The sequence below is a fragment of the Gobio gobio genome (genome assembly GCF_949357685.1).
Source record: "Gobio gobio genome assembly, chromosome: 14".
NCBI lineage: Eukaryota > Metazoa > Chordata > Actinopteri > Cypriniformes > Gobionidae > Gobio > Gobio gobio.
In genome coordinates, this window is record NC_137107.1 from 21,000,420 (window position 1) to 21,025,118 (window position 24,699).

The window sequence follows — 24,699 nt, forward strand, 5'->3', positions numbered from 1 at the left end:
TTCAGTGTTGAAAAGACAAACATTGAATTAATGTTGATTTTTGGTCAACTTAATTCTCCACTGGTGAGGCTTTCTATCAATCTATCTGTCCCATCATTCAACATGTTAAAGCAAATCCAAATCAATTGGCAGAATCAGTGAGCCGAATCAGCAGTTTGGCAGTTTGACACGCGATCCGAATCATGATTCGACTCACTGATTCATAATGCTTCGAAGCTTCATGAGGCCGTGTTTTGAAATCGTCATCACTATATAAGTCGTTATTTAGGGTTTTTTTGCGCACAAAAACTATTCTCGCCGATTCATAAAGTTATTTTAGAACCACTGTAGTGAGATTGACTTTGTAACGACGTCTTTAGTACCTTTTAAGGGTCTTGAGAGTGAACTGTGCATTGTGCCAATGGAAGCCTTTCAGAGCCATCAGATATCAACTAAAATATCTTAATTTGTGTTCCGAAGATGAACGGAGGTCTTACGGGTGTCGAACAACATGAGGGTGAGTAATTCATGACAGAATTTTCATTTTTGGGTGAACTAACCCTTTAATCGTTGCACGCACAGATTCTGACCAACACTAATACAAAATTGCATTCACAATTATGTCTCTATTTGTACAAAATGCTGCACATTCATGTAATTCTGTATTTAGCACACACAAGTTGAAAGGAATTTGTTTGTGGATAATTGTGCATGCATTTATTAATCATTTTATTAGTAAAATCATCCCATATTTGTCCAGTGTACAGGGAGAAACGAGAGGCGATCGGACGGTCGGATGAATTTCTGGCATGTCAGTTCTTCTGGTCGCCCCTCGTGCGGGTATCGGACACTTGAAGCAGAGCTAGAACTGATTGCCCTGTTGGCGCGGTGAGGGGAAATAGGACAATCAGTTCATAGCTCTGCTTCAGCTGTGCCTGTGTGATTAACTCACGAGGGCCGACCACAATTACAGAATTCCAATTTAATCTTTAATGCAGCAAAAAAGCAAACTAAAGAAGAGTGAGATCTTTAAGTTCTGTAGGCAGCTATATCAAACTGCAGAAATTTAGCAAACTGCTGGGCCTCCAGTTCGTGTTGTAAAATGGATAATCTCTTCCAAACCACAGTGTGGCCTATCCAGCTCCTCTTTTATTAATTTAGCTATTTGATTATTCATTTACTTGTTTCACTTTCACACTTTATTTGTTTATTTACTATTATTTACTATTAAATACAGTATTAATATTAGATAAAATAAGATAGATATTTTCACCTTGCTTTTCCATTCATTCCTCCTGTGTGTCTACAGGTGCTTTAAAGGGAAAAGTTTATACTAAAATTCATTAAATAGTCTTGAATTTAAATTCAGGGTGTTTTAACTGGAATGTAAAGATTTTGATCACATTTCAAGTTTAACTTTATTTTGTAGTACATTTGTAATGTATAATTAGTCACATTTCCAAATATTTACTAACATCTTGTTGTTTTAGGTGCATTACAAGTGAATGCTGATAAAAAGGAGGCATCAGAGTTTATCTTTGCTGGGACGGTGCAAAAATGGCTCTGTTACGCCCCTGAAAGGCTTGGGGGCACTGGTCGTGGTGGAAACCCCTGAGTTTAGAGTATTTCATTCTTTCTTCAACCTTTTTTTCTTTCAGTAGTACTGTCCCATTTCTGTCTTTATTGGCGAGTTTCCATTTGTATTTACTTCCATTTTGCAGATGCAGGTTGTCATGTTTTTCACTTGTGTTATAAATTCTAATGTAATTGTCATTGTAAAAAGTCAATGTGAGATTTCCTGTTGAAACTGTGGGGGCATAAATAAATACATTTGCATGTAAACTGAAGGATGTTGTTTACTTTGAGTGACTTTTTGATTCAAAAACCTATCAATTTGCAGCCTAACATGAAAATTAACTGGCATAGAATCCTGCTGTACATAAAGCAAGATTGATTTTATAGTGTTTCTATTTTGATTCAGTGTTAAATAAGTGATTTATTTAAAGTTGAAAAAATATAGATTTTATGGCCATCTTGATCTATTTTTCATCGTTGAAGTAACATTATTTCAAGGGGCAAACCTGATGAAAAATCTATGTTAAATATCAACATTGTTTCAATGATCATTTGATTAATGCATTAACATTGATTCAAAGTTGAGTCAGTGTTAAATAAGTGATTTAATTGTCGTTGAAAAAATATTGATTTTAAGCCCATCTTCATCTATTTTTCATCATTGAAATAACATTATTTCAGTGTTCAAACCTGATGAAAAATCTATGTTAAATTTCAACATTGATTCAATGATATTTTAGTTGATGCATTAACATGGATTCAACGATGATTCAGTGTTGGTCTGCTATCTGGGTTATTTGCAGCTGTATCATACAAATAAATAGTTAAAAAAATCATACATTGTGATTTCTGGATTTTTTTTTTTAGATCATGTCTCTCACAGTGGACATGAACCTACGATGACAATTTCAGACCCCTCCATGATTTCTTAGTGGGAGAACTTTCAAAATAGCAGGGTGTTCAATTACTTTTCCTCACTATATATATAATCTACAGCAGTGACAGAGAGAATACAAACAAAGGTTCAGGGAAGAAACAAGGAAAAATTATTCTTAAATTAATGTTTTATGTAAACACACACACACACTCATGCTTTATAATGGCATTGAATTGTTGGGTGGTTTTTGAAGGCCATAAAAATGCATCCATCATAAAAGTGTAAGCCCTGACGTGATGAACAAACTTTGACGCCTCTCGCTGATAGTGCTGGCCACACTGCAAATTTCCCAGTGTTAAATTAACACTGCTCAGAGTTTATATAATCCACACCCAGAGTGTTATAAGTAACTCTGAATCAGTGTTGAAGTTAATGAGATAATTAAGAGATTAATTGAGTGATGATTGAGCATTAATGATGAACACCTGAAATCTTCAGAATCACTGAAGAAAAGAGAATAGGCTTGTTTGAGATGCGCCTCGCGTGAAATTCAGCAGAGACTAGGCGGCTGCAGTGAGGGGAGGAGTGAAAAAAGTGCAGGCAAGCCGGACAGTTCTCTCTTCTCGTAGTGGATCCGACACCTGCGAGATCAAAGGCGGATATCGGGGGATTTCTGATAAACTGGATGTAATTTAAGTTCTGTTACTTTTATATGAAAATAAATATTATGAACAAGACACCCAAAGTTTTTATTTATTTCCATTCGAAAGACGTGTTTATCAATCATTTTTACTTTAATTAGGCCTACATACATGTTTATATATATATATTTTTTATAAATATGACAACAATCACATAACCCACAGAGAGATCGCCTTTGTTAGAAAGTTTGGGAATATTCACACATAAAAACATGATATCAGAGTTTTAAAATCAAACATTTTTAAAAAGAACCATACATCATGGTTGTTTAAACCAATAAGCATTAAGCTGTGTCGTCAGCAAGTCGTTTCCCATTATGCTTTTGCTCAGCGCAGTCGGTTGAGAGCAACTGCGCTCGACTGCAAAATCCGACACATCCACCTTTCGCTCGCGAGAATTTTTTGACATACGTCAGCATGACATCAGAGCAAGGCGGACCGCCCTCGGACACTTTTCTAACCGGAATGCATCTCGCGCTGATCACCGGTGATCGGTTCTGCACAGATTTCGCTCATCTCAAACAAGCCTAAACTCAAGAACTACAACTGACTTCAGCCACAGCCTTAGATTAAATCAACTGAAGATAAAAGAAGACATTACATCTCTGAAGATCTCAGCAGAGGGGGATTAAACAACTCCACAAACAGCATTACCAGCTTCACACATTACTAACCAGACTGACTTTAGGTCTGTTATGTGTCTACAGAAGCTCTTATTGAGAATTATCAGTTTTTTTAGTTGATTTTGTGTTGAAAATTGTTTGTTTTTTATGTCACCATCACGGTGATTAGTGTTTTCTTTACTTGGGCAGTTTCACACATTTTTTATGTTAGAGTTTGCTATGGCAAGAAAAGCAAGAGAAAACACAATCAGATGCTGTCAGCTGCTCGATGGTAAGAATATGATCATTGTGTAGTGACTTAATTCACTGATCTTCTGACTGAGTATGAGCAATATAAACTTATTTTTAATTGTGATTCTAGAAAAGATCCAGCACGGTTTTAATCAGAAAAGCTGAATACGTTTTAAAGCAGATTGTACACTAAAAGCATATTTACCTCCTGCGAGATTTACTCACACACAGACATCAAGAATCAGCCTATGAATCTCAACAATGGTGACACGCTTCATACCACAATGCATTCTGAGAGCCATGGATGAGTTTTCCATAATGCACCCAGAATGCATTGCGGCATGAAGCATGTCACCATTGTTGAGAATCATAGGCTGATTCTTGATGTCTGTGTGTGAGTAATTCTAGCAGGAGTTAGAAGTGCTTATTGTGTAATGTGTTATTAAACCGGAGAACAAAACTTATGTACACGTTTTATACATTGTTCAGTTTATCTGATGAAAACGCTGCTGGATCTCCTGCTGTAGAGTCACAAGGCTACTATAAGCAATGACTCTAAGGTGGTCAGCAAATAAGGCCATTATATGGTGATACCACTGTATCATAAACAACAAGCCAACACCGTCTGCCATCAACTTGTCATCATCAATTTTCTCTTGCTTTGCTCACCGTAAGAAACATTTACAGCAGTCAGAGAGAAAAATGTATGTTAAAAAGTCAAGGGTCAAGAGCCCAACTAAAGCAAACACTGATCAGCATTATGTTCACTTCAAACTAAACTATTATTTTCAAAAAATCATCAACATCTAAACCTCAATAAGAGCTTCTGTAGTCGTCTGACAGAAATAAAGTCAGTCTGGTTGTAATGTGTGAAGCTGGTAATGCTGTTTGTGGAGTTGTTTAATCCTCCTCTGATGAGATCTTCAGAGATGTAATGTCTTCTTTTATCTACAGTTGATTTCATCTAAGGCTGTGGCTGAAGTCAGTTGTAGTTATTGTGTTCCTCTTTCCTTCAGTGATTCTGCTTGTTATCATCAGGTGTTCATCATTAATGCTCAATCATCCCTCAATTAATCTCTTAATTATCTCATTAACTTCAACACTGATTCAGTGTTACTTATAACACTATATGAATGTGGATTATATAAACTCTGAGCAGTGTTAATTTAACATTGGGAAATTTGCAGTGCAACAAACTCAAGCCCCTCTTCTCTTATATCAAAATCCTCCGCCATTTCTCTTGAAAAAAATCTTGTTTTAGACTCTAATTCATGACCGCTGTCTCTGTGCTTCTGCGTTCATCAATACGTATGCATCAAGGGTCAAGGGTTGTTACTCTTTTGACGTATAAAGATGCATACGTCAATCCGCCGGAAGTTAGTTATTTTTGTCTATAAAGGTTTAAATATGGATATTTTTCTCACAAAAACGCATCGCTTGGCTTGGCTTCAGAAGGCCTTTATTAACCCCCAGAGCCGTGTGGAGCAGTTATAGGAAGGATAGATGCCCTTTTATGATGGATAGCTTGACTCTTATGATGATAGATGTACTTTTATTATGGATAGCTGCACTTGGATGCACTTATTATGGATGGGTGCACTTTTATGATGGATAGATGCACTTATGATGGATGGGTGCACTTTAATGATGGATAGATGCCCTTTTATAATGGATGTATGCACCATAAATGAGACAAAAATTCACTGCCTTTATAAAGCTTGGAAGAGTCAGGACATTTTTTTAATATAACTTGTATTCGTCTGAAAGAAGAAAGACATATACACCTCGGATGAATTAAGGGTAAGTAAATCATGGTCTAATTTAAATTTTTGGGTGAACTATCCCTTTAAGTGAGACCATTTTGTACACTAAAATAATTGTATTGTCTATTGCAGTGGACATTTTGTGAAAATAAAACAAAGTGGTTCTGAAACAATCTACATTTTAAGATATTTTTAGGTAGAAAAATCAATGTGCATACCTCTTCTCACATGCACCTCAAAAACCCAAAGTATAGAATAGTTCTAGGTGTTCTTATCAGATATTTACTGTCAGATGTGTGTCTGCTATATGTGCTTACTGCTAATGTGCATCATAGTTAGTTATTTTTATTAACATAAAATGTTGACAGTCTGATTCAGCCATGGCAAACTAAGAATAGTGGTCACTACCAAAACATTACTGTCACTACCGAAAATGTGCAGTCACTACCGTAACATGGGATGTTTTGTCAAAAATAAAGTATATTGAATTATCAACTAAGATGTTATGATAGTGTTTGGTTCAATGCATATTCAAACTAATGAATCCTTAACTTTGAAATCAGTATGATAAACTTTATGCCTTTTACAAAGAAAAATTGGATTCAAAATACAACAAAACTCATAAATAACACTTAAAATATTATAAAAATAGTAATTATTATTGATTTAACCTGTAAAAACAATTTAATAAAATAGAATATATATATATATATATATATATATATATATATATATATATATATATATATATATATATATATATATATATATATATATATATATATATATATATATATATATATATATATATATATATTTACAAGGTAGATGTAAACAAAATCTTAATAGGTCATTATAAGCCTTCTGAATAAATTATTTATTTTGTGTTTTGGTAGTGACAAATTTGGGGAGAAGGAAAATATTCCAGCATTTTATGAAAATACAATATGAGAATTAACTGCACAATTACTAGAAATGTGTACCTTGGATATTAAACAATTTGCATACATGCAAAGAAAAAAAAAAATTCAAGATGTTTCCACCTCTGACTTTGCACCAATTCTGTAGAATGGCCCATATATTATCATATATGTGCATATGCTGTATATATGCAGCCTATATGTGCATATAAACTGCATATAGGTTTCATATATGCGCATATCCTCATATAGATTCTTTCCATGTGGGGTAGATGCATACCGCAGTATTAAGGCTAACGATTAAATCGATTAATTGATTGTTAATTTAAACAACGATCGATCATGGAAATTTGGGTAAATTGACATCCCTAGTGTAAACACTTCTGCAGTACCTATCTCTCTTACACAGATTACACTCCAGCAACACACTGCTACAGAACCCATGATTCTGTGGATCGATGTCAATTTTCAGTAGACTGGGTAAACCCAGCCTAATCTGCCGGCGATTTGATTTCTCCCTGAAACTCAGTCTGGAAACCTGTACATTAATTTCTAGGGCAAGGCCAGGACCAGGGCTGGACTGGTAATCTGGCATAACGGGCATTTTCCTGGTGGGCCGACGCACTTTGGGGCCGATACAAGGTTATTTATTTATTAAATTTTTTGCCACGGACTGGCCCATCATGCGGGGACAGCGGCCCATTGGTTTGTCATCTCAATTGACAGGCCAAAGCGAGAGAGACCTTCCCTCCTCCATAGACTGTGTCCTATTTATTAAAAATTAAAATTAAAAATTTGGGCGCATGAAACTGCAAAAGGCGAATATCCGCGCAACAGCGCTGCCGCCGACGAACGTGCGCTGCGTTTCTGCTGCTCTATGAAGTGATGAACCGGCACTTTGACTCCGATTGTTGTTTAATACAATCGTGTGATATGGGAACATTAAAGGTTCTGTGGTGAATCAGCTGAAAACAGCCACGACCATGTAAATACATCACGACAGGGCCGTGCACAGACCTTTTGAGAAGCATGTGTTGAAACTGAAAAAGGGCACCCCTTTTTTTATTATATATATATATATATATATATATATATATATATATATATATATATATATATATATATATATATATATATATATATATATATATATATATATATATATATATATATATATAATTTATTAAGCCTACATAAATGGAAGAAATGGTCATAGCTTCATGAAAAAAAAAAATGCAAAATAATAGTCTCAAAAGCTTTAGATTTATTCACTATTAATAACAACCATAATAACATAAATATTATGTCTCTTATTCATTACACTTTCCCTAAAATAACCCAGCACTGAAAAAAAAAATAGAGTGAAAACTACAGTTGCCGTGAAAAGCAAATTAAAAAAGATTTCTGAAGGACCACGTGACACTGAAGAGTAGCTTTGGTCACAGAAAAAAAAGACATTTTAAAATATACTCAAATAGAAAACAGTTATTTTAAATTGTAAAAATATTTCAAAATATTACTGTTGTACTGCTGTATTTTGGATCAAATAAATGAAGCCTTTGGAGAGCAGAAGAGACTCTTTTAAAAACATTTAAAAATCTTACCGTCCAAATATATATATTGCTTTCTACATGATAAAATATAAATATTTCACATTGATCTGATTCTGTAGTTTTTTTTGTTGTTACTACTACAACAAACCATGTTTTACTACATTTATACAAGACAAGCAGAGAGAGTATAGAACACTGTAGATAAAAAAATAGCTAGATAACGAATAATGTGTGCATATTAACAGCCTTGAATAATAACCATCATTTTATATTATTACCTTAACACGATTAAATGTTAATAAATCAAGTGTATCATCAGCAATCATGAATCAAAGATATGTTACCTTGGTGACGACGAGGATCACACTAGTCGCTTTGTGTAAGTTCCAGTATGAAACAGCGAGGGGCGAACAAAAAACAAAGTATATGTTGTTCAGATGTTGTATACTTATCAATATATTGTTAACATTTTACAAAAGTCAAACTCAAATGCTATGCAGTTAAGGGGGTTTTGACCAGCGAATGTGTGCAAATGTGCAATTTGTCCGTCATTAAAACGGCGTAACGTTACATTTTTATCAGCAGGTTTCAAACTAGTTTGTTGTAGCTATAATGGGCAGTTGGGCACTCTGTCTTTCCGGTTGTAAAATAAAATACATTTGGCCAAAATCTAATTTTATAAAAGATGAAATGCTACTATGTATGCACAGGATATTTAAGTGTAGGCAAGTCTACATATGTATTGACTAACTTAGCTAGTCTCTACTTTTCAGTCTCAGGTGGTAGGCGGTAACTTAGTGGTGGTCCCACCACGTCTTAGTCAGACTCAAATTCAAATAAATAAAATATGAGCCTATAGACATAGTGTTTGTTTAATACTTATTCAAACAACAATATCTTTATTTACCCTTGCAAAACTTCGTCCAGCTGCGGTCTGCTGTGCGGCTGCTGCGGAACGTCAGTTCGTTCAGTCGAGAATGATAGAGGGGGCGGAGTTATGGTTAACTGACAGTTTGAGGATCGTCGAATAATATTTACTCAAGCTCTTTTTAAGAACTTTCATTGGCTAAATATTTGTAAAACAGACAGACGTGAAGGGCGACCAATAGCATTGATTTATAAAAAATAAAAAATAAATAAAAAAAAAACGCCACCAAAAAAAAAGGGCACTTCGGCGTGGGCACAAAAAAGGGCATGTGCACTGCACAGGTTGAGCCCTACCTGTGCACGTGCCTGCATCACGAGGTAAATTGGAAAACAGCAATATACACAACTACAAACTTGTCACTCTAGCACAACCAAATTCAATAGTTTTTTTTATTTATTTATTTATTTTCGAAACCATATTATACCTCTGGCAATGAGAAGCATGATTTTACCAGTGACTACCATGCCCATACAGTTAAATGAAACTGACCTACAGTTAAACTCAGTTAAAATGTCATTACACGCTAAAAAAAAAAGGTTCTATATGGCACCAAAAATGGTTCTTGGCTCGTAATCATAAGGGAACCTTTTTTAGTGCTATATAGCACCAATTTTGGTGCTTCAGTGGTTCTTCAGCGGTTCGTCAGAGGTTCTTCAGCGGTTCTTTGACTAAGGTGCTATACAGCACCTCTGAAGAACCGCTGAAGAACCGCTGAAGCACCAACATTGGTGCTATATAGCACTAAAAAAGGTTCCCCTATCGTTACGAGCCAAGAACCATTTTTGGTGCCATATAGAACCTTTTTTTTTTTTAGAGTGTAGAGTAATTAAATTATAATTCAACAAAACAGCTTTAAAGCCTGGATCCCATGCATTAAAGGGATAGTTCACCCAAAAATGAAAATTATGTCATCATTTACTCACCCTCAAGTTGTTCCAAACCTGTATGAGTTTCTTTGTTCTGCTGAACACAAAAGAAGATATTTTGAAGAATGTTTGTAACAAAGCAGATAGAGCAACCATTGACTAGCATAGTAGGAACAAAAATACTATGGTAGTCAATAGTTGCTCTATCTGCTTTGTTACAAACATTCTTCAAAATATCTTCTTTTATGTTTCACGGAAGAGAGAAAGTCATACAGGTTTGGAACGACATGAGAGTGAGTAAATGATGACAGATTTTAAAAGCAGTAAATTCACTTTAATGTATCCTAGCTCAAAATCAGTGGTTTACTGTCAAGTGCATTTCTGTGTGACAAAAGTGCAATATTACGTTTGTTATCTGCATTTGCAGTAAATTCGATAATATCCATCATTAGTTGTCCATGTCCTAGATTTATTTATTTACTCCAATTTAAGGCCCTGACCCCAGTTAAAACATTCAAGAGGGACTCATGGGCCGCAAATTTTAGCCCCAGTCCAGCCCTGGCCAGGACTGGGCTCTACAGTGGTCAAAATTGCAGTGGTCAAAATTAACCACTGCATGAAAAAACAATGTTTTCACCTGCCGTATCTCGCCTTAAGCGGGTAAATATAGGAGAAATACAGCAAAGTCATTTTGATGTGCCACACTTCCTGCTGCCAGCAGGTGGCACTTTGTCTATAACTGAATATTGCTGTGTAGATGTCTACAGGCCAGGACTATTATCAAACATGTGAAGTTCGGGGCAGATCGGACATTGTATGCCGTTACAACAGCTTCCTGTTTCGTGGCGTTAATCACATACATTAGCACTTAGCCATGTGTTGCATGATGTAATGTGTTTCTAGCATGTTTAGTACTTCATGGCATATTTAAATGAGTTTATGGGAATTAATTACAGTGTAAAGCATGCCATTTCCTGTTGCCAGCAGGTGCCACTATGACCAACTGAATATTGGCATGAAGAGGCCAGGCCAGGACTCTTATCAAACATGTGAAGTTTGGGGCAGATCGGACATTGTATGACTTACAACAGTTTCCTGTGTCATGGCGAAACATCAGACTTTGTCAGGCCGCCACAGACACGCCCGCCAGCGAAAACTCAAGATCTTCATAATTTAACATCACAAAGGCTTTAAGATTAGGCTGAGCAAATATGATGTTGTTCTGGTTAAATCGCTATGAGGAGTTAATCACAGTGTAAAACGTCTCGGTTACGTATGGTAACCCTCGTTCCCTGAAGGAGGGAACGGAGACGTACGTCGGACGTACCGACGAATTGGGATCACTTCTGGGAGCCCCTATCAGCTTCGAGCTATCTAGAACCGGCCAATGAACAATTGGCGTGCAAGATTTGCATCTCGCACTCCGCCCGGCGTCGCAGGGTATAAACAGGAAGCGAGAGCAAATGCACGCTGTTTTTCACTGAGGAGCCAAACGTAGTGGCTCAACCTGCAGTGATGGTACAGCAACTGTGGCGACGGGACGTACGTCTCCGTTCCCTCCTTCAGGGAACGAGGGTTACCATACGTAACCGAGACGTTCCCTTTCAGTCGGTCACGTTCGACGTTCGTCGGACGTACCGACGAATTGGGATCCCTATGGAAAACGCCATAGTTACTACCACTTCCAGCGCCGAGCGATGAGCCCCTCAGACCCCGATCTGATGCGGGCGGGGAAATTCACGCAGGGAGAGTCCAAGCTGCTGTTCCGCAAGACCCATTCAGCTGACTGTATTGGATAATACTGGGAAAGCGTGCCTGTGAAGGCCGCTGCGGAAGCCACATCATGCCCAGAGGGAGTTAACATGTGGAGAATACCCGTATGGGCTGGCCGTGGGCAGCACAACATACGGAAGTCCCAGGAGTGGCCCCGGCCAATTAGTGGAGGGGGACAACACGTACCTGGGACGGCAGAGGAGACTCTGCGGAGGGAAAGACACGGGCTCGCCGTAGGGAGCCGTACCGTGGAAGAATACACATATGGGACCGCCGTGGGGGCACTACATATGGAACCCAGCCTAACACAAGTTCCACCCATGCATACGAGTGTTAGACCTGGCGTTGAACGCTCCGCCACGTCCGACTGCCGTGGGTTGCGGAGGACTCAACAGGGTTCGCTGTTCTAGGGAACTCGACTGGAGCAAAATAAGCGCACGCATCCGTCTACCATAGGGGAGGGAATGGCACAGCAAGCCGACACTAGAAAAGGCACTTCGGTGTTACTGACTATGGGAAGTGAGCACACAGGAAGATACCGGCTCTACACGGAGGCTATAGAATCTAGCGAACGTGTTAGGTGTCGCCCAGCCCGCAGCTCTACAAATATCTGTCAGCGAGGCGCCACGAGCCAGCGTCCAGGAAGAGGCAACACCCCTAGTGGAGTGGGCTCTTAACACGAGCGGGCAGGGCACGTCTTGGGACTCATAAGCCAAGACGATGGTATCCACTATCCAGTGGGCCATCCTCTGCTTGGAGACAGCCTTTCCCTTCTGCTGTCCTCCGTAACAGACGAAGAGCTGCTCTGAGGTCCTGAAGCTTTGCGTTCTGTCCACGTAAGTCCGGAGAGCACGGACGGGACAGAGAAAAGCTAGGGCTGGGTCTGCCTCCTCCGAAGGCAGCGCTTGCAGGCTCACCACTTGGTCCCGGAAGGGAGTAGTGGGAACCTTGGGCACATATCCAGGCCGAGGTCTCATGATCACATGAGAGTTACCGGGCCCGAATTCCAGGCACGATTCGTCGACCAAAAATGCCTGCAGGTCCCCTACCCTCTTAATGGAGGCCAAGGCAGTCATGAGTATTGTCTTTAAGTACAGAATTTTCAACTCAGCTGACTGCAGAGGCTCTAAGGGTTCTCTCTGTAGTGCAGTTAGCACCAGAGTTAAGTCCCAAGAGGTTATGGAGGGAGGACGAGGCGGATTTAATCCCCTCGCCCCCCTAAGGAACCTGACGACCAGATCGTGCTTACCTAGAGATTTTCCATCTACTAGCTCATGATTAGCGGCGATAGCGGCAACATAGACTTTGAGGGTGGAGGGAGACAGCCTTCGCTCCAACCCATCTTGTAGAAAGGCAAGCACAGATCCGATCGAACATCTTCGGGGGTCTTCTCGGCGAGAAGAGCACCAATCGACGAACAGGTTCCACTTCAACGCATAGAGGCGCCTCGTAGAGGGGGCTCTGGCGGAAGTAATGGTGTCAACTACCGCTTGCGGTAGGTCACCTAGAACCTCCGCGTCCCGTCCAGGGACCAGACATGGAGTTTCCAGAGGTCTGGACGCGGGTGCCATAGGGTGCCCCGTCTCTGAGTCAGGAGGTCCTGCCTCAGAGGAATGGGCCAGGGAGGTGCTTTCGCAAGGAGCACTAGTTCCGGGAACCAAGTCCGGTTGGGCCAATACGGAGCGACCAACAGGACCTGCTCCTCGTCCTCCCTGACTTTGCACAGTGTCTGCGCAAGAAGGCTCACTGGGGGAAATGCATACTTGCGTTCTTCCCGGGGCCAGCTGTGGGCCAGGGCATCCGGCCCGAGGGTCCCCTCGGTCAAGGAATAAAACCACTGACAGTGGGTCGTCTCTGGGGAGGCAAACAGGTCTACCTGTGCGGCCCCGAAACGACTCCAGATTAGCTGGACCGCCTGGGGATGGAGTCGCCATTCTCCCGGAAGCACCTGCTGACGTGACAGCTCGTCGGCTGCACGATTGAGCAGGCCCGGAATATGAACGGCACGAAGCGACCTCAGATGCTTCTGACTCCACAAGAGATGGCGGGCGAGTTGCGACATGCGACATGCGACGGGAGCGTAGACCACCCTGTTTGTTGATGTACGCTACGGCCGCAGTGTTGTCCGTCCGGACCAGAACGTGCTTGCCTCTGAGCGGCACTTTGAAGCAGCTGAGTGCAAGACGAACTGCTAACAACTCGAGGCAATTGATATGCCATTGCAGTTGAGGCCCCGTCCACAGACCCGAAACTGCAAGCCCGTTGTACGTGGCACCCCAACCCGTGGATGAGGCATCCGTGGAGACAACGGAGTGCCTGGACACTTGTTCTAGGGGAACTCCCGCCCGTAGAAACAAAGGGTCCGACCACGGGCCGAAGGTTTGGCGGCACCTCGGAGTCACTTGGACACGGAGGGATCCGCTGTGCCACGCCCATCTCGGGACTCGATCGTGTAGCCAGCGTTGAAGCGGTCTCATATGAAGCCATCCAAGCGGCATTACTGCGGCCGCGGATGCCATATGCCCCAGGAGCCTCTGAAAATGTTTCAGTGGTACCGCTGTCCTGTCTTTGAATGAATTCAAGCAGTTCAACACTGACTGTAGAAAGCATAGCAGCCATCTCGGGGTCCGGGGCAGCCGTTGCCACTCTCCCAGAGGGAGGCAGTACAACTGACCCTTCATCCTCCGAGGACTGAAACTCCCCCTCCGATGCAGCGATCAACATCTGTTCGTCCGCTGGAGCTCCAAAAGTCACCACTGGTCTCCCGTGGGAGGGTCCAGCGGGTTCTCTTGGAGGCTCTACCGGCTGCGGAGCCCGTGCCTGTGCTCAGCAGGAAAAACGCCCAACCAGACCAACAGTGCTGTTGCTGTGAAAACAGCAGTTTTTCTCTGCTTGCAGAGGCAGCCGATGAGTCAGCGCGGATCCCGCTGAAGTGTGCCGTTCCTCCAACACGCGTCTCCTGGATTCTCCGGTCTTCAAAAGAAAGTCTTGCTGATAGCAGCGATATACTCAGTAATCTGAGAGTCCTCTTCATCTGCCGTTTGGCTCCGAAGTGAATGACAGCGTGCATTCGCTCTCGCTTCCTGTTTATACCCGCGGCGCGGGGCGGAGCGTGAGATGCAAATCTCGCACGCCACTTGTTCATTGGCCGGTTCTAGATAGCTCGAAGCTGATAGGGGCTCCCAGAAGTGATCCAAATTCGTCGGTACGTCCGACGTACGTCGAAAGTGATCGACTGAATGGGAACATGGCATTTCCTGTTTCCAGCAGGTGGTGCTTTGACTGAAACTGAATATTGGCATGTAGATGACTTCAGGTCAGGACTCTAATAAAACATGTGAAGTTTGGGGCAGATCGGTCATTGTATGTCCGAGTTACAACAACTTCCTGTTTCATGGCGAAACATCGAAATTTGTCAGGCCGCCACGGACACGCCCTCCAGCGAAAATTCAAGATCTTCGCAATTTAACATTTAGATCATTAGACTGACCAAATATGATGTTGTTCTGGTTAAATCTCTTGGAGGAGTTTGTTAAAGTACAACGTCTGGAAATGGAAAAAACTGCAAAAATGTTGCAGAGAAATTTCAAAATATCTCACTTCCTGTTAGGTTTTCATATTTGCACCCAGGGTCTTTTTTTGTAGGTATTGGGCTGTTACATGTGTCTACCAAATTTCACACTCATACTTGAAACGTGTATTCGAATGGCGCTTAACTGAAATTTTGTAGGAGGCGCTATCGAGCCATTTTGCCACGCCTAATTCTGAAACCCATATCAAACGTAAATGTTCACCACTTCTGACGCGTGTGCAAAGTTTCATGAGCTTTCGAGCATGTTTAGGCCCTCAAAAAAGCGATTCATTTGGGAGAAGAAGAAGAGGTTGAGCAGTTACAATAGGGTCCTCACAACATTGGTGCTCAGGCCCTAATTATGGTTTTGGGAAACACCAAATCCTTGATCTTTGATGGTAACAACAAAACATGTTATCATAGTTGGCTAAAAATGCTTTTGGGAGACGCACCCCTGGTGAGCAGCACACCAATCACAGAAAATAGCAACAATTCACTCTTGGGGTATGATGACAATACTTGGTGACACATAAATAAAATGGTCATGCCATCATAAATCTACTCGGAGACAAGCAGGTTGCGCTTTTCACAACTAAAGATAACCCAATAACACTGACTAGTAGATTAGCTCTGTATATGAAGTGACGTGACAACTGTGCATCTATCTGTCATTTTTCTTGGTAAGAAAAAATATTTCAGATTTTGTCATATTAAATCAAACTCATATTAGATAATTGTACCGTGATCAACAATATTTCTTGAGTTCTGTAAGCGAGTGTAAATGAAAAGTCAAAGGTAGAAATTCCCTTGTTCAAATTAAGGAGTAACCTTTCTAGAAATAGATGATAAATATTGACATAACTACGTAAACCCTATGTAGTATCTTTTGAACAATAGTGTATAATATGACTACTCTTGGGAAGCATACACTGCATGATCTACCTGTATCAATGCTTTGAGATAATATGCTGTTTATACAAATGTTTGTCACTTAATCTGTATGTTTACTTAAGGTCACAAATGGACAACCTGACATTCAGATACAGTGTACTCTTAGTGGAGGGATTGAAAGTCACACCTCAGTCCAGCCAGCTCACATTCATTTTTCTATTGATTGCTTATGTCTTTACAATGGTGTTTAACATTGGGATTTTTATTCAGATCTTAGCAGAAAAAAGTTTACACCAGCCTATGCATATTCTTTTCTGTCACTTGCCAGTGAATGATGTTATGGGAGTAATTGCCCTTATGCCACGTTTACTGAAGGACTTGTTAACAGACCCCTCTGAGCGCTACATCACATATGTGGAATGTGTTATCCAAGCTTTTTTTACACATTTATATGGAACAACATCCCATACTATTCTAATGATCATGGCCTTTGATAGATATGTGGCCATATGCAATCCATTGCGATATCCAACTATAATGAGCAATAAAATGATGGTTAAACTGTCGGCAGGAGCCTGGGGTGCTGCAGTAGTTCCGGTGTCAATTTTGATCGGCCTCAGTGTGCGTCTGTCTCACTGCAGATCTGTGATTCAAAACCACTTCTGTGATAATGCTTCACTGTTTAAACTGTCCTGTGAAAATACAGTGATTAATAATATATATGGATTAACTTTCACTGTGGCTTTACTAACCTCCTCACTAGGGTGGGTGGTATTGACATATCTCAGAATAGCGATGGTATGTATAAAAAGCAAAAACAAAGCAGCCAAAGCCATAAAAACATGCAGCTCTCATTTGGCTGTTTATGTAATCATGATGGCATGTGGATTAACAGTTATTGTACTGCATCGTTTCCCTGAACACACTGACAATAGGAAGTTTGCTAGTGTAATGTTTCATGTTATACCACCAGGATTGAATCCCATAATATATGGTTTTCAAGTCAGGGAAATAAGACAAAGAATGTTAAAACTCTGCAGAAGAAAAGTTTCTTCTAAATGATTTTCATGTATTTACATATTCATATAAGAAAGCACCCACTGTAATGATGTGTAAACATTTTCTTTTAATGCACTTTTTAAATGCAAAATATACTTTAAAATGTATTTTACAGGAATTTCTTTCTAAACATTTCTTGTGCGTATAATTTTGTGACAAAGCAGTTAATAACAAGTAAAATATATGTATCAGATATGTGATAACAGTCAATATAATTCATGGATATAGGCTAAAGTGCATAATATACAACTGGTAAACACTGAATAAATACTAATAATCACAGTTACTAATAATTACAGTTGTTCTTTTCATCATTTAAAGAGCATGATTTAATTATTTTGAATTATATATTGTGTTACAGAGGATGTATTGTAGCAAAAAGAGATGCATTCAATGTATATTAGGTTTATGTGATTTACAAAGGCAAAAAAGGTTCAGCAGATCATCTGTTCCATCTTGTACTCATGTCATGAATGAACTTTTTGTCCATGGGGGAGTTTGGGATGGAGGATTGGCTGTCTCCCTCGGTTGCAAAGGCGTAGTTTGGGTTTGAACACTGGGGGGTTGAAGTGTGAACCGTTTAACAGGGTCACAGGGCATGCTCCCTCGGGAGGTTTATTTATTTGATTGTTGCTTTATTTTTTCAAAATGCCATGGGAAGTCAAATTATCTTTACGGAACATGTCAAACATTCCTGTCATATCTTGGAATATCTGAAAGCCAGGTTTTCCCTAATATCTGTAATTATTAGCAGAACACATTTTACACATAATAATAATAATAATAATAATAATAATAATAAACTTTATTTTATAAAGTGCCTTTAAAAGTTGCATCTCAAAGTGCTTTACCAAATTCATGGATATAGAGACATAATTAATGGACATGGGGAAAACCAATTGTTTAGTCAATAATTCATTAAGGTCCACACTTTAAAGCACATGATTCTAACTTGTACTTGGTCTTATGAAAAAGTAACATGGTTCTTGTAATTGTTTAACTAGAATTTGTTACAATAAGGATATCATTGCAGGTATGACCATTGATTGCTCCTCACCATGCTTAGGCCAATGTTAACTTTTTCTTTCTCTTTATCTATAGCATTTGTTACGAAACATGGCAAAATACATATTTAGAAACTATAGCTACAACATGCCACATTTCAGTAGTACTTAGTTTTGTTGTGGCCATGACATACTGTATATTAACTTACCTTTCTTACATTTCAGCCTGGTCTCATTGTTAATAGGTATTAATATGTAACTTTCAAAGAGACAAAACTGTATAATTTCCCCTTTAACAATTGTATGGATTAATGTAAGATCCCTTAACCCCCAAACCTAAACATACCAATTTTATACAGAATATAAAGAGAATAAAATGTAATGGACAGAAATGTGTTGGAAATTGACGATTTTAGTAACAATATAGCATTAAAAAGATATTTCGAACAGCTAATCCTACACCTACTTCTAAACTTGCCCATAACCATTTATTAAAACTATGTACTGTTATAAATAAAAGCATAACAGACAGACCAGTGTAATCACAATCATTTATTTATTGCAAAATTTTTAAAAGTGGTACCAAAAGTAGTTCAAAGCCCTCTCTGGTGGTATATAATAGTTTTGTATGAGGTACAGAGCAGAATGTAAATTATTAATCAATGAAAATATTAATCCGGCTTCACTCCGTAAAGGCGCGCATTTCCCATTTCAAATACAAATCAACTGAAACACAGCATGTCACAATCTGTGACGAAGCAGGCGAGAGCCAATGAGCTTTCGATGCTACTGCCGTAAATCTTGTCGCAATGCTTCATGAGAGTGCAGGATTTGACGTTTACGGTTGCTGGTGAGAATGGAGATGAAGATCACTGGATAAGGGGCTGAATTTGGATCTGTTCCTCGCAAACACATGGATTCTAAAGATTTGGATTACAGCGAACTAATAAAATGGATGTGTTTTGTGAATTTATGTTGCGTTTTGGGGTATCTTATGATTGTCAGTTGCTGAATAGGAGAAACGCCTTTTTGTTTTACGACAAAGAAGCTAAATACTACAAAATGATTGCAGAAATGTTATTCCTCTTAAGGTTTTAAAATGCAGTCTTCTTTAACATTATCTAATCATCCAAAATGAGTTTGCAGCAAAAGTCACGAACAGAGCAAAATGTTATTTTATTTTAAGTAGATTAGTAAAATGCATTTAATAAAAGCGACTGAAAACATGTATTGATGTGACAATTGAATACAATAGAAACAAAACATTGATGCTACAATTTTAATATTCATACATGGGAGCTGGTACACGTTCACACTTGGATACGTCAGTATTGTACGTTTTAGTATGATGTGGTATAATCATACTTTAAGTAAAAATACACACGCATTCTCATGAGATCTCGTTGGTCATTTACAACACTTTCTGCATCCTCTAATCTAGTGTAAACTATTCATCACTTGTAAATGTGTTACATATCATTTGTATATCTTTCTTACCGGACCCACTTTATATTAAGTGGCCTTAACTACTTTGTACTAACATTTAAATTAATAATTTGATACAATGCACTTATTGTGTACATACATGTTTTTTTCATTGTACTTACATTTTTTAAATTACATGCATGTAATTACATCTGTAATTAATTTCTGTAGTTACATTTATAATTACACTGTTGACACTTCCCTTACACCTAACCCTACCCTTAAACTTATCACACCTTACCCCAAATCCCACCTCAATGCAGCAAAAGTGTTTTGCATTACAAAGTACATAGTAGTTAAGACCACCTAATATGAAGTGGGGCCTTCTTACCTTTCTTACATTGTGTGTACGTGTATACAAGTCATTAACCACACTTTCTGCATCCCCTAATCTAAAGTTTACCTATTCATCAATTATATATAGTATACCACTTGTTAATAATTTATGAATGAATTAAATAATAATTTATAAATGACTTATAACTGAATCACCAAAACATTCATAAAATCTTAGCATATCACTTATTCATCATTTATGAATGTATAGTGAAGTTTTGTAAATTATTAGTTCATCATTAACTAATCATTTATTATTGATGTATAACTGAATTAACAAAACATTCATAAAATCTTAGCATATCACATTACAGTTTTTCTCAATCGATTTGGTACATTTCTCCAAACTCAGGTAACAGCTCTCAAAACAGTTAACACAGTGATCAGTACACTTTGTAATTGCCCTAAACAGATAGTAAATTCTCCTTCATTTCATACAAATCACAAATCAAAAGCATAATTTTCTCAAAACACTGTGCACAAAAATCCCAAATTTTATCACAGCAGTTCATACAGCCAACCAAATCTTTAATATATCAGGAAAAAACATTTGTAACTTTTTCATTGTTCTTCACAAAGATCACAAGCATTTTGTACCATTTTCAAAACACAACAAACAAAACTCTGTGAATTGTAAAATAGTTAGTAATCCACTCAACACAGAAAAAGCCAATTTCCTAATTGTTCACACAGCTGTCTTACGTAATTAAAACAACTACAAAAGGGGAAGAGAAGAAGAACAACGAAGACAAATGAGGAGATACAGTAAGACAAAAAAAAAAGAAGTATGAGCAGTGGAAACAGAAGAGGTTTAAGAGTGAGAGGTGGTGGCCAGGGTAGAGGGAGAAGAGGAAGAGGAAGAGGAGATAGAGAAAGAGGAGATAGAGAAAGAGAAAGAAGAGCTGAAGATGTAGGAGGAAGAGCGAGAAGAGCTGAGGATGTAGGAAGAGGAGAAGAGATTGAAGAGATGGATAGATTGGAGGGCAATGGTATAGTGGAAATCGAAAATATAAGAAGAGGTGGACAGGGAGGAAGAGGAGGGCAAAGAGGAAGAGGAGGGCAAAGAGGAAGAGGAGGCCAAGGTGTAAGAGGAGGGAGGAGAGGTAGAATGAGGGTAGGGTACACGCGTGTTTCAAATGAAATCAGAGCCACACTTATTGACCATCTCATAAATCATGGTCTCTCACTGAGAGAAGCTGGCCAGAGAGTTCAGCCCAATATAAACAGATCCACAGTGGCTTCAATTATCCGTACATTTCAGAGGGAAAACCGGTAAGTAACTATATCATTCTACTTTTACAATGAGAGTCCATGTAGTCTTGTTTGACATAAGTCTAGATCTCTACAGTAAATGTTCCAGCTTGTCCAAACCTTTTTCAGAACTGAATTTGGAGAACATTCAGGTGGAAGAACAAGACTTTTTTCAGTTGAACAAGAGCATGCCATTGTTGACATGGTGGTCCAGAATAACACCCTCTGCCTCAAAGAAATCCAGCAAATAATAACACAGGACAATCAACTGTTCCACAATATCCACCAATGCAGTCTCTCCACAATTGACCGTGTTCTAAGAAGAAATGCTATCCGAATGAAGCAAGTATACAAAGTGCCCTTTGAGAGGAACTCCGTTAGAGTGAAGGAGTTGCGATTCCAGTTTGTTCAAGTATGTGCAAACCAATTACTGTAATTTTACTGTCAACTGAAAGATATATTTTTCCTGAATTTTAAGTATGTGTCCATAAACTATTCCATGCTATCAATGTTCAATGAGTCAATGTCCCTGGAGGAGGCAACATTACTCTCTGTGCAGCAATTTCTACAACTGGTGTTGTGGCATACAACGCTGTCTTGGGACCATACAACACAGCAAGGCTCCTACATTTTTTAAACCTCCTCAAGGAAATCCTCTTTCCGCAGGGTAATCAGGAGCAAATGGTGCGGAATTTTGTAGTTGTTTGAGACAATGTCCAATTCCACCATTCAGCACTAGTGCGAGAGTGGTTTGAGAATCACCCACAATTCAGGATGGTGTTTCTTCCACCATATTCTCCTTTCTTGAATCCAATTGACCTATCGGTAAGCCCCGCCCCCCTTAGTTACTGTTGCTAACTCGGACAAACAAACAGAGTTGCTATGTCTTACAGTGACAGCTGTCAGTGTGAAAACCTTATCCCAAGATGTTTTTGGACACAGAATGTAGCGTATACCCCGTCCGAATGATGGCCAAACTTTACTGATGGTTTATCAAGTTTATTATGTCTTTTTTCACTCCAAAAAATCATCGTAAGAGCTGAACAAACAAAGCATAAGAAGTGCGCATTAACGCCTCATTCACAAACTCTCCGTTGCATTACCATTAACATACTGTCACAGTGTCGGGTTTGTTTCCCCGGGTAGCCACTAGAGGTCCTCCTTCCCCACGGTGTCATTCACTCTGAAACTACATTTCCCATCATCCTGTCTGTCACTCATTTGATCATTGCACACAGCTGTTTCCCGTCACCTTGTTAGTTTCTGTGTGTATATATACCCTGTTTGGTTCTGTGTTGTCATGGAGTCCTTGTTATATGTCATGTCACTTTCAAGGTCTGTTCTCTGTTTCCCTGTGTTTGTTTTTCGTGTTTTGGATTGTCTATTTGGAGTTTGACCCTTGCCTGGACTGGTTGTGAGTACGGATTATCCTAATAAAGATGCTGCAATTGGACCTTACTGTTTCCTGTGTGTGATCGTGACAGAAGGACTCCATCATGCATAGGTCCAGCAGTATGGGTATGCATCTCTCTTCCCCAGCCACCGAGAAGGAGAGGAGAGGGCATGCTCAGTCTAGAGAGGTTCCGCCTCGTATGAACATTTTCCAGTGCTTTGCATTGTGGGCTCAGATCACGGAGGAGACCACTAGGCTCCCTGTGAATTCCAAGGAGACTGCAGCGTCGGCTCTCTCTAGAAAACAGCGGGGGAGAAGGAAGACTCCTTCCGTGACTGTGCCGGCGGACCCTGTTCCGGTGGTCCCAGTTCCGGTGGATCCTGTTCCGGTGGTCCCGAGCTCAGGGGTTCCAAAACGGAGGAGGAGAAAGGTTCCCTCCATGCCAGGGCCGGTGATCCCTGTTCCGGTGGATCGAGTTCCGGTGGATCGAGTTCCGGTGATCCCTGTTCCGGTGGATCGAGTTCCGGTGGATCGAGTTCCGGTGGATCGAGTTCCGGTGATCCCTGTTCCGGTGGATCGAGTTCCGGTGATCCCTGTTCCGGTGGATCGAGTTCCGGTGATCCCTGTTCCGGTGGATCGAGTTCCGGGGGTCCCTGTTCCGGTGGATCGAGTGCCGGTGGTCCCAGTGCCGGTGGTCCCAGTGCCGGTGGTCCCAGTGCCGGTGGACCCAGTTCCGGTGGACCCAGTTCCGGTGGTCCCGAATCCGGTGGACCCAGTTCCGGTGGTCCTGAGTCCTGACATGGCCTGGAGGGCTGTGATGGGGTTCTTCATGGCGGCAGTCCTGCGTGCCTGGGAGGAGCACAGGGTTTCCCCTGGCGTGGACCCAGTGCCGGTGGACCCAGTGCCGGTGGACCCAGTGCCGGTGGACCCAGTGCCGGTGGTCCCAGTTCCAGTGGTCCCGGTTCCGGTAGACCCAGTTCCAGTGGTCCCGAGTCCTGACATGGCCTGGAGGGCTGTGATGGGGTTCTTCATGGCGGCAGTTCTGCGTGCCTGGGAGAAGCACAGGGTTTCCTCTTGTGTGGTCCCTGCTCCGGTGGTCCCTGCTCCGGTGGACCCAGTTCCGGTGGACCCAGTTCCGGTGGTCCCTGCTCCGGTGGTCCCTGCTCCGGTGATTCCTGCTCCGGCGGTCCCTGCTCCGGCGGTCCCTGCTCCAGCGGTCCCTGCTCTGGCGGACCCAGTTCCGGTGGTCCCTGCTCCGGCGGACCCAGTTCCGGTGGTCCCTGCTCCGGCGGACCCAGTTCCGGTGGTCCCTGCTCCGGCGGTCCCTGCTCCGGCGGTCCCTGCTCCGGCGGTCCCTGCTCCGGAGGTCCCTGCTCCGGCGGACCCAGTTCCGGCGGTCCCTGCTCCGGCGGACCCAGTTCCGGTGCCCCCTGCTCCGGCGGACCCAGTTCCGGTGGACCCAAGGCCAGAGACTATCCCGGCGGTTCCTGCCGTGTCCGGGCCTCCCGAACTCTGTGGGCCGCCCTGGCCTCCCGAACTCTGCGGGCCGCCCTGGCCTCCCGAACTCTGCGGGCCGTCCTGGCCTCCCGAACTCTGCGGGCCGCCCTGGCCTCCCGAACTCTGCGGGCCGCCCTGGCCTCCCGAACTCTGCGGGCCGCCCTGGCCTCCCGAACTCTGCGCGCCGCCCTGGCCTCCCAAACTCTGCGGGCCGCCCTGGCCTCCCGAACTCTGCGGGCCGCCCTGGCCTCCCGAACTCTGCGCGCCGCCCTGGCCTCCCGAACTCTGCGGGCCGCCCTGGCCTCCCGAACTCTGCGGGCCGCCCTGGCCGTTGGTTCAGCCGTCACCCCCTTTTCCTGTTCCCCTTCAGGGACCTGGCCCACCATCCCTCCCCCTGATCCTCCACCATTCCACCTCCCTCCT

General features: G+C 41.3%; 1 protein-coding gene across 1 annotated transcript; it reads left to right on the forward strand.

Annotated features, from left to right (window-relative positions):
• Positions 1 to 16,380: 16,380 nt before the first annotated feature.
• Positions 16,381 to 17,313, forward strand: LOC307137270 (olfactory receptor 13H1-like; the record flags this gene model as incomplete). The annotated part of the gene is made up of 1 exon (XM_079834842.1): positions 16,381 to 17,313. One exon carries the CDS (start codon positions 16,381 to 16,383, stop codon positions 17,311 to 17,313), a length of 933 nt encoding a protein of 310 aa, XP_079690968.1.
• Between the last annotated feature and the right edge of the window lie 7,386 nt (positions 17,314 to 24,699).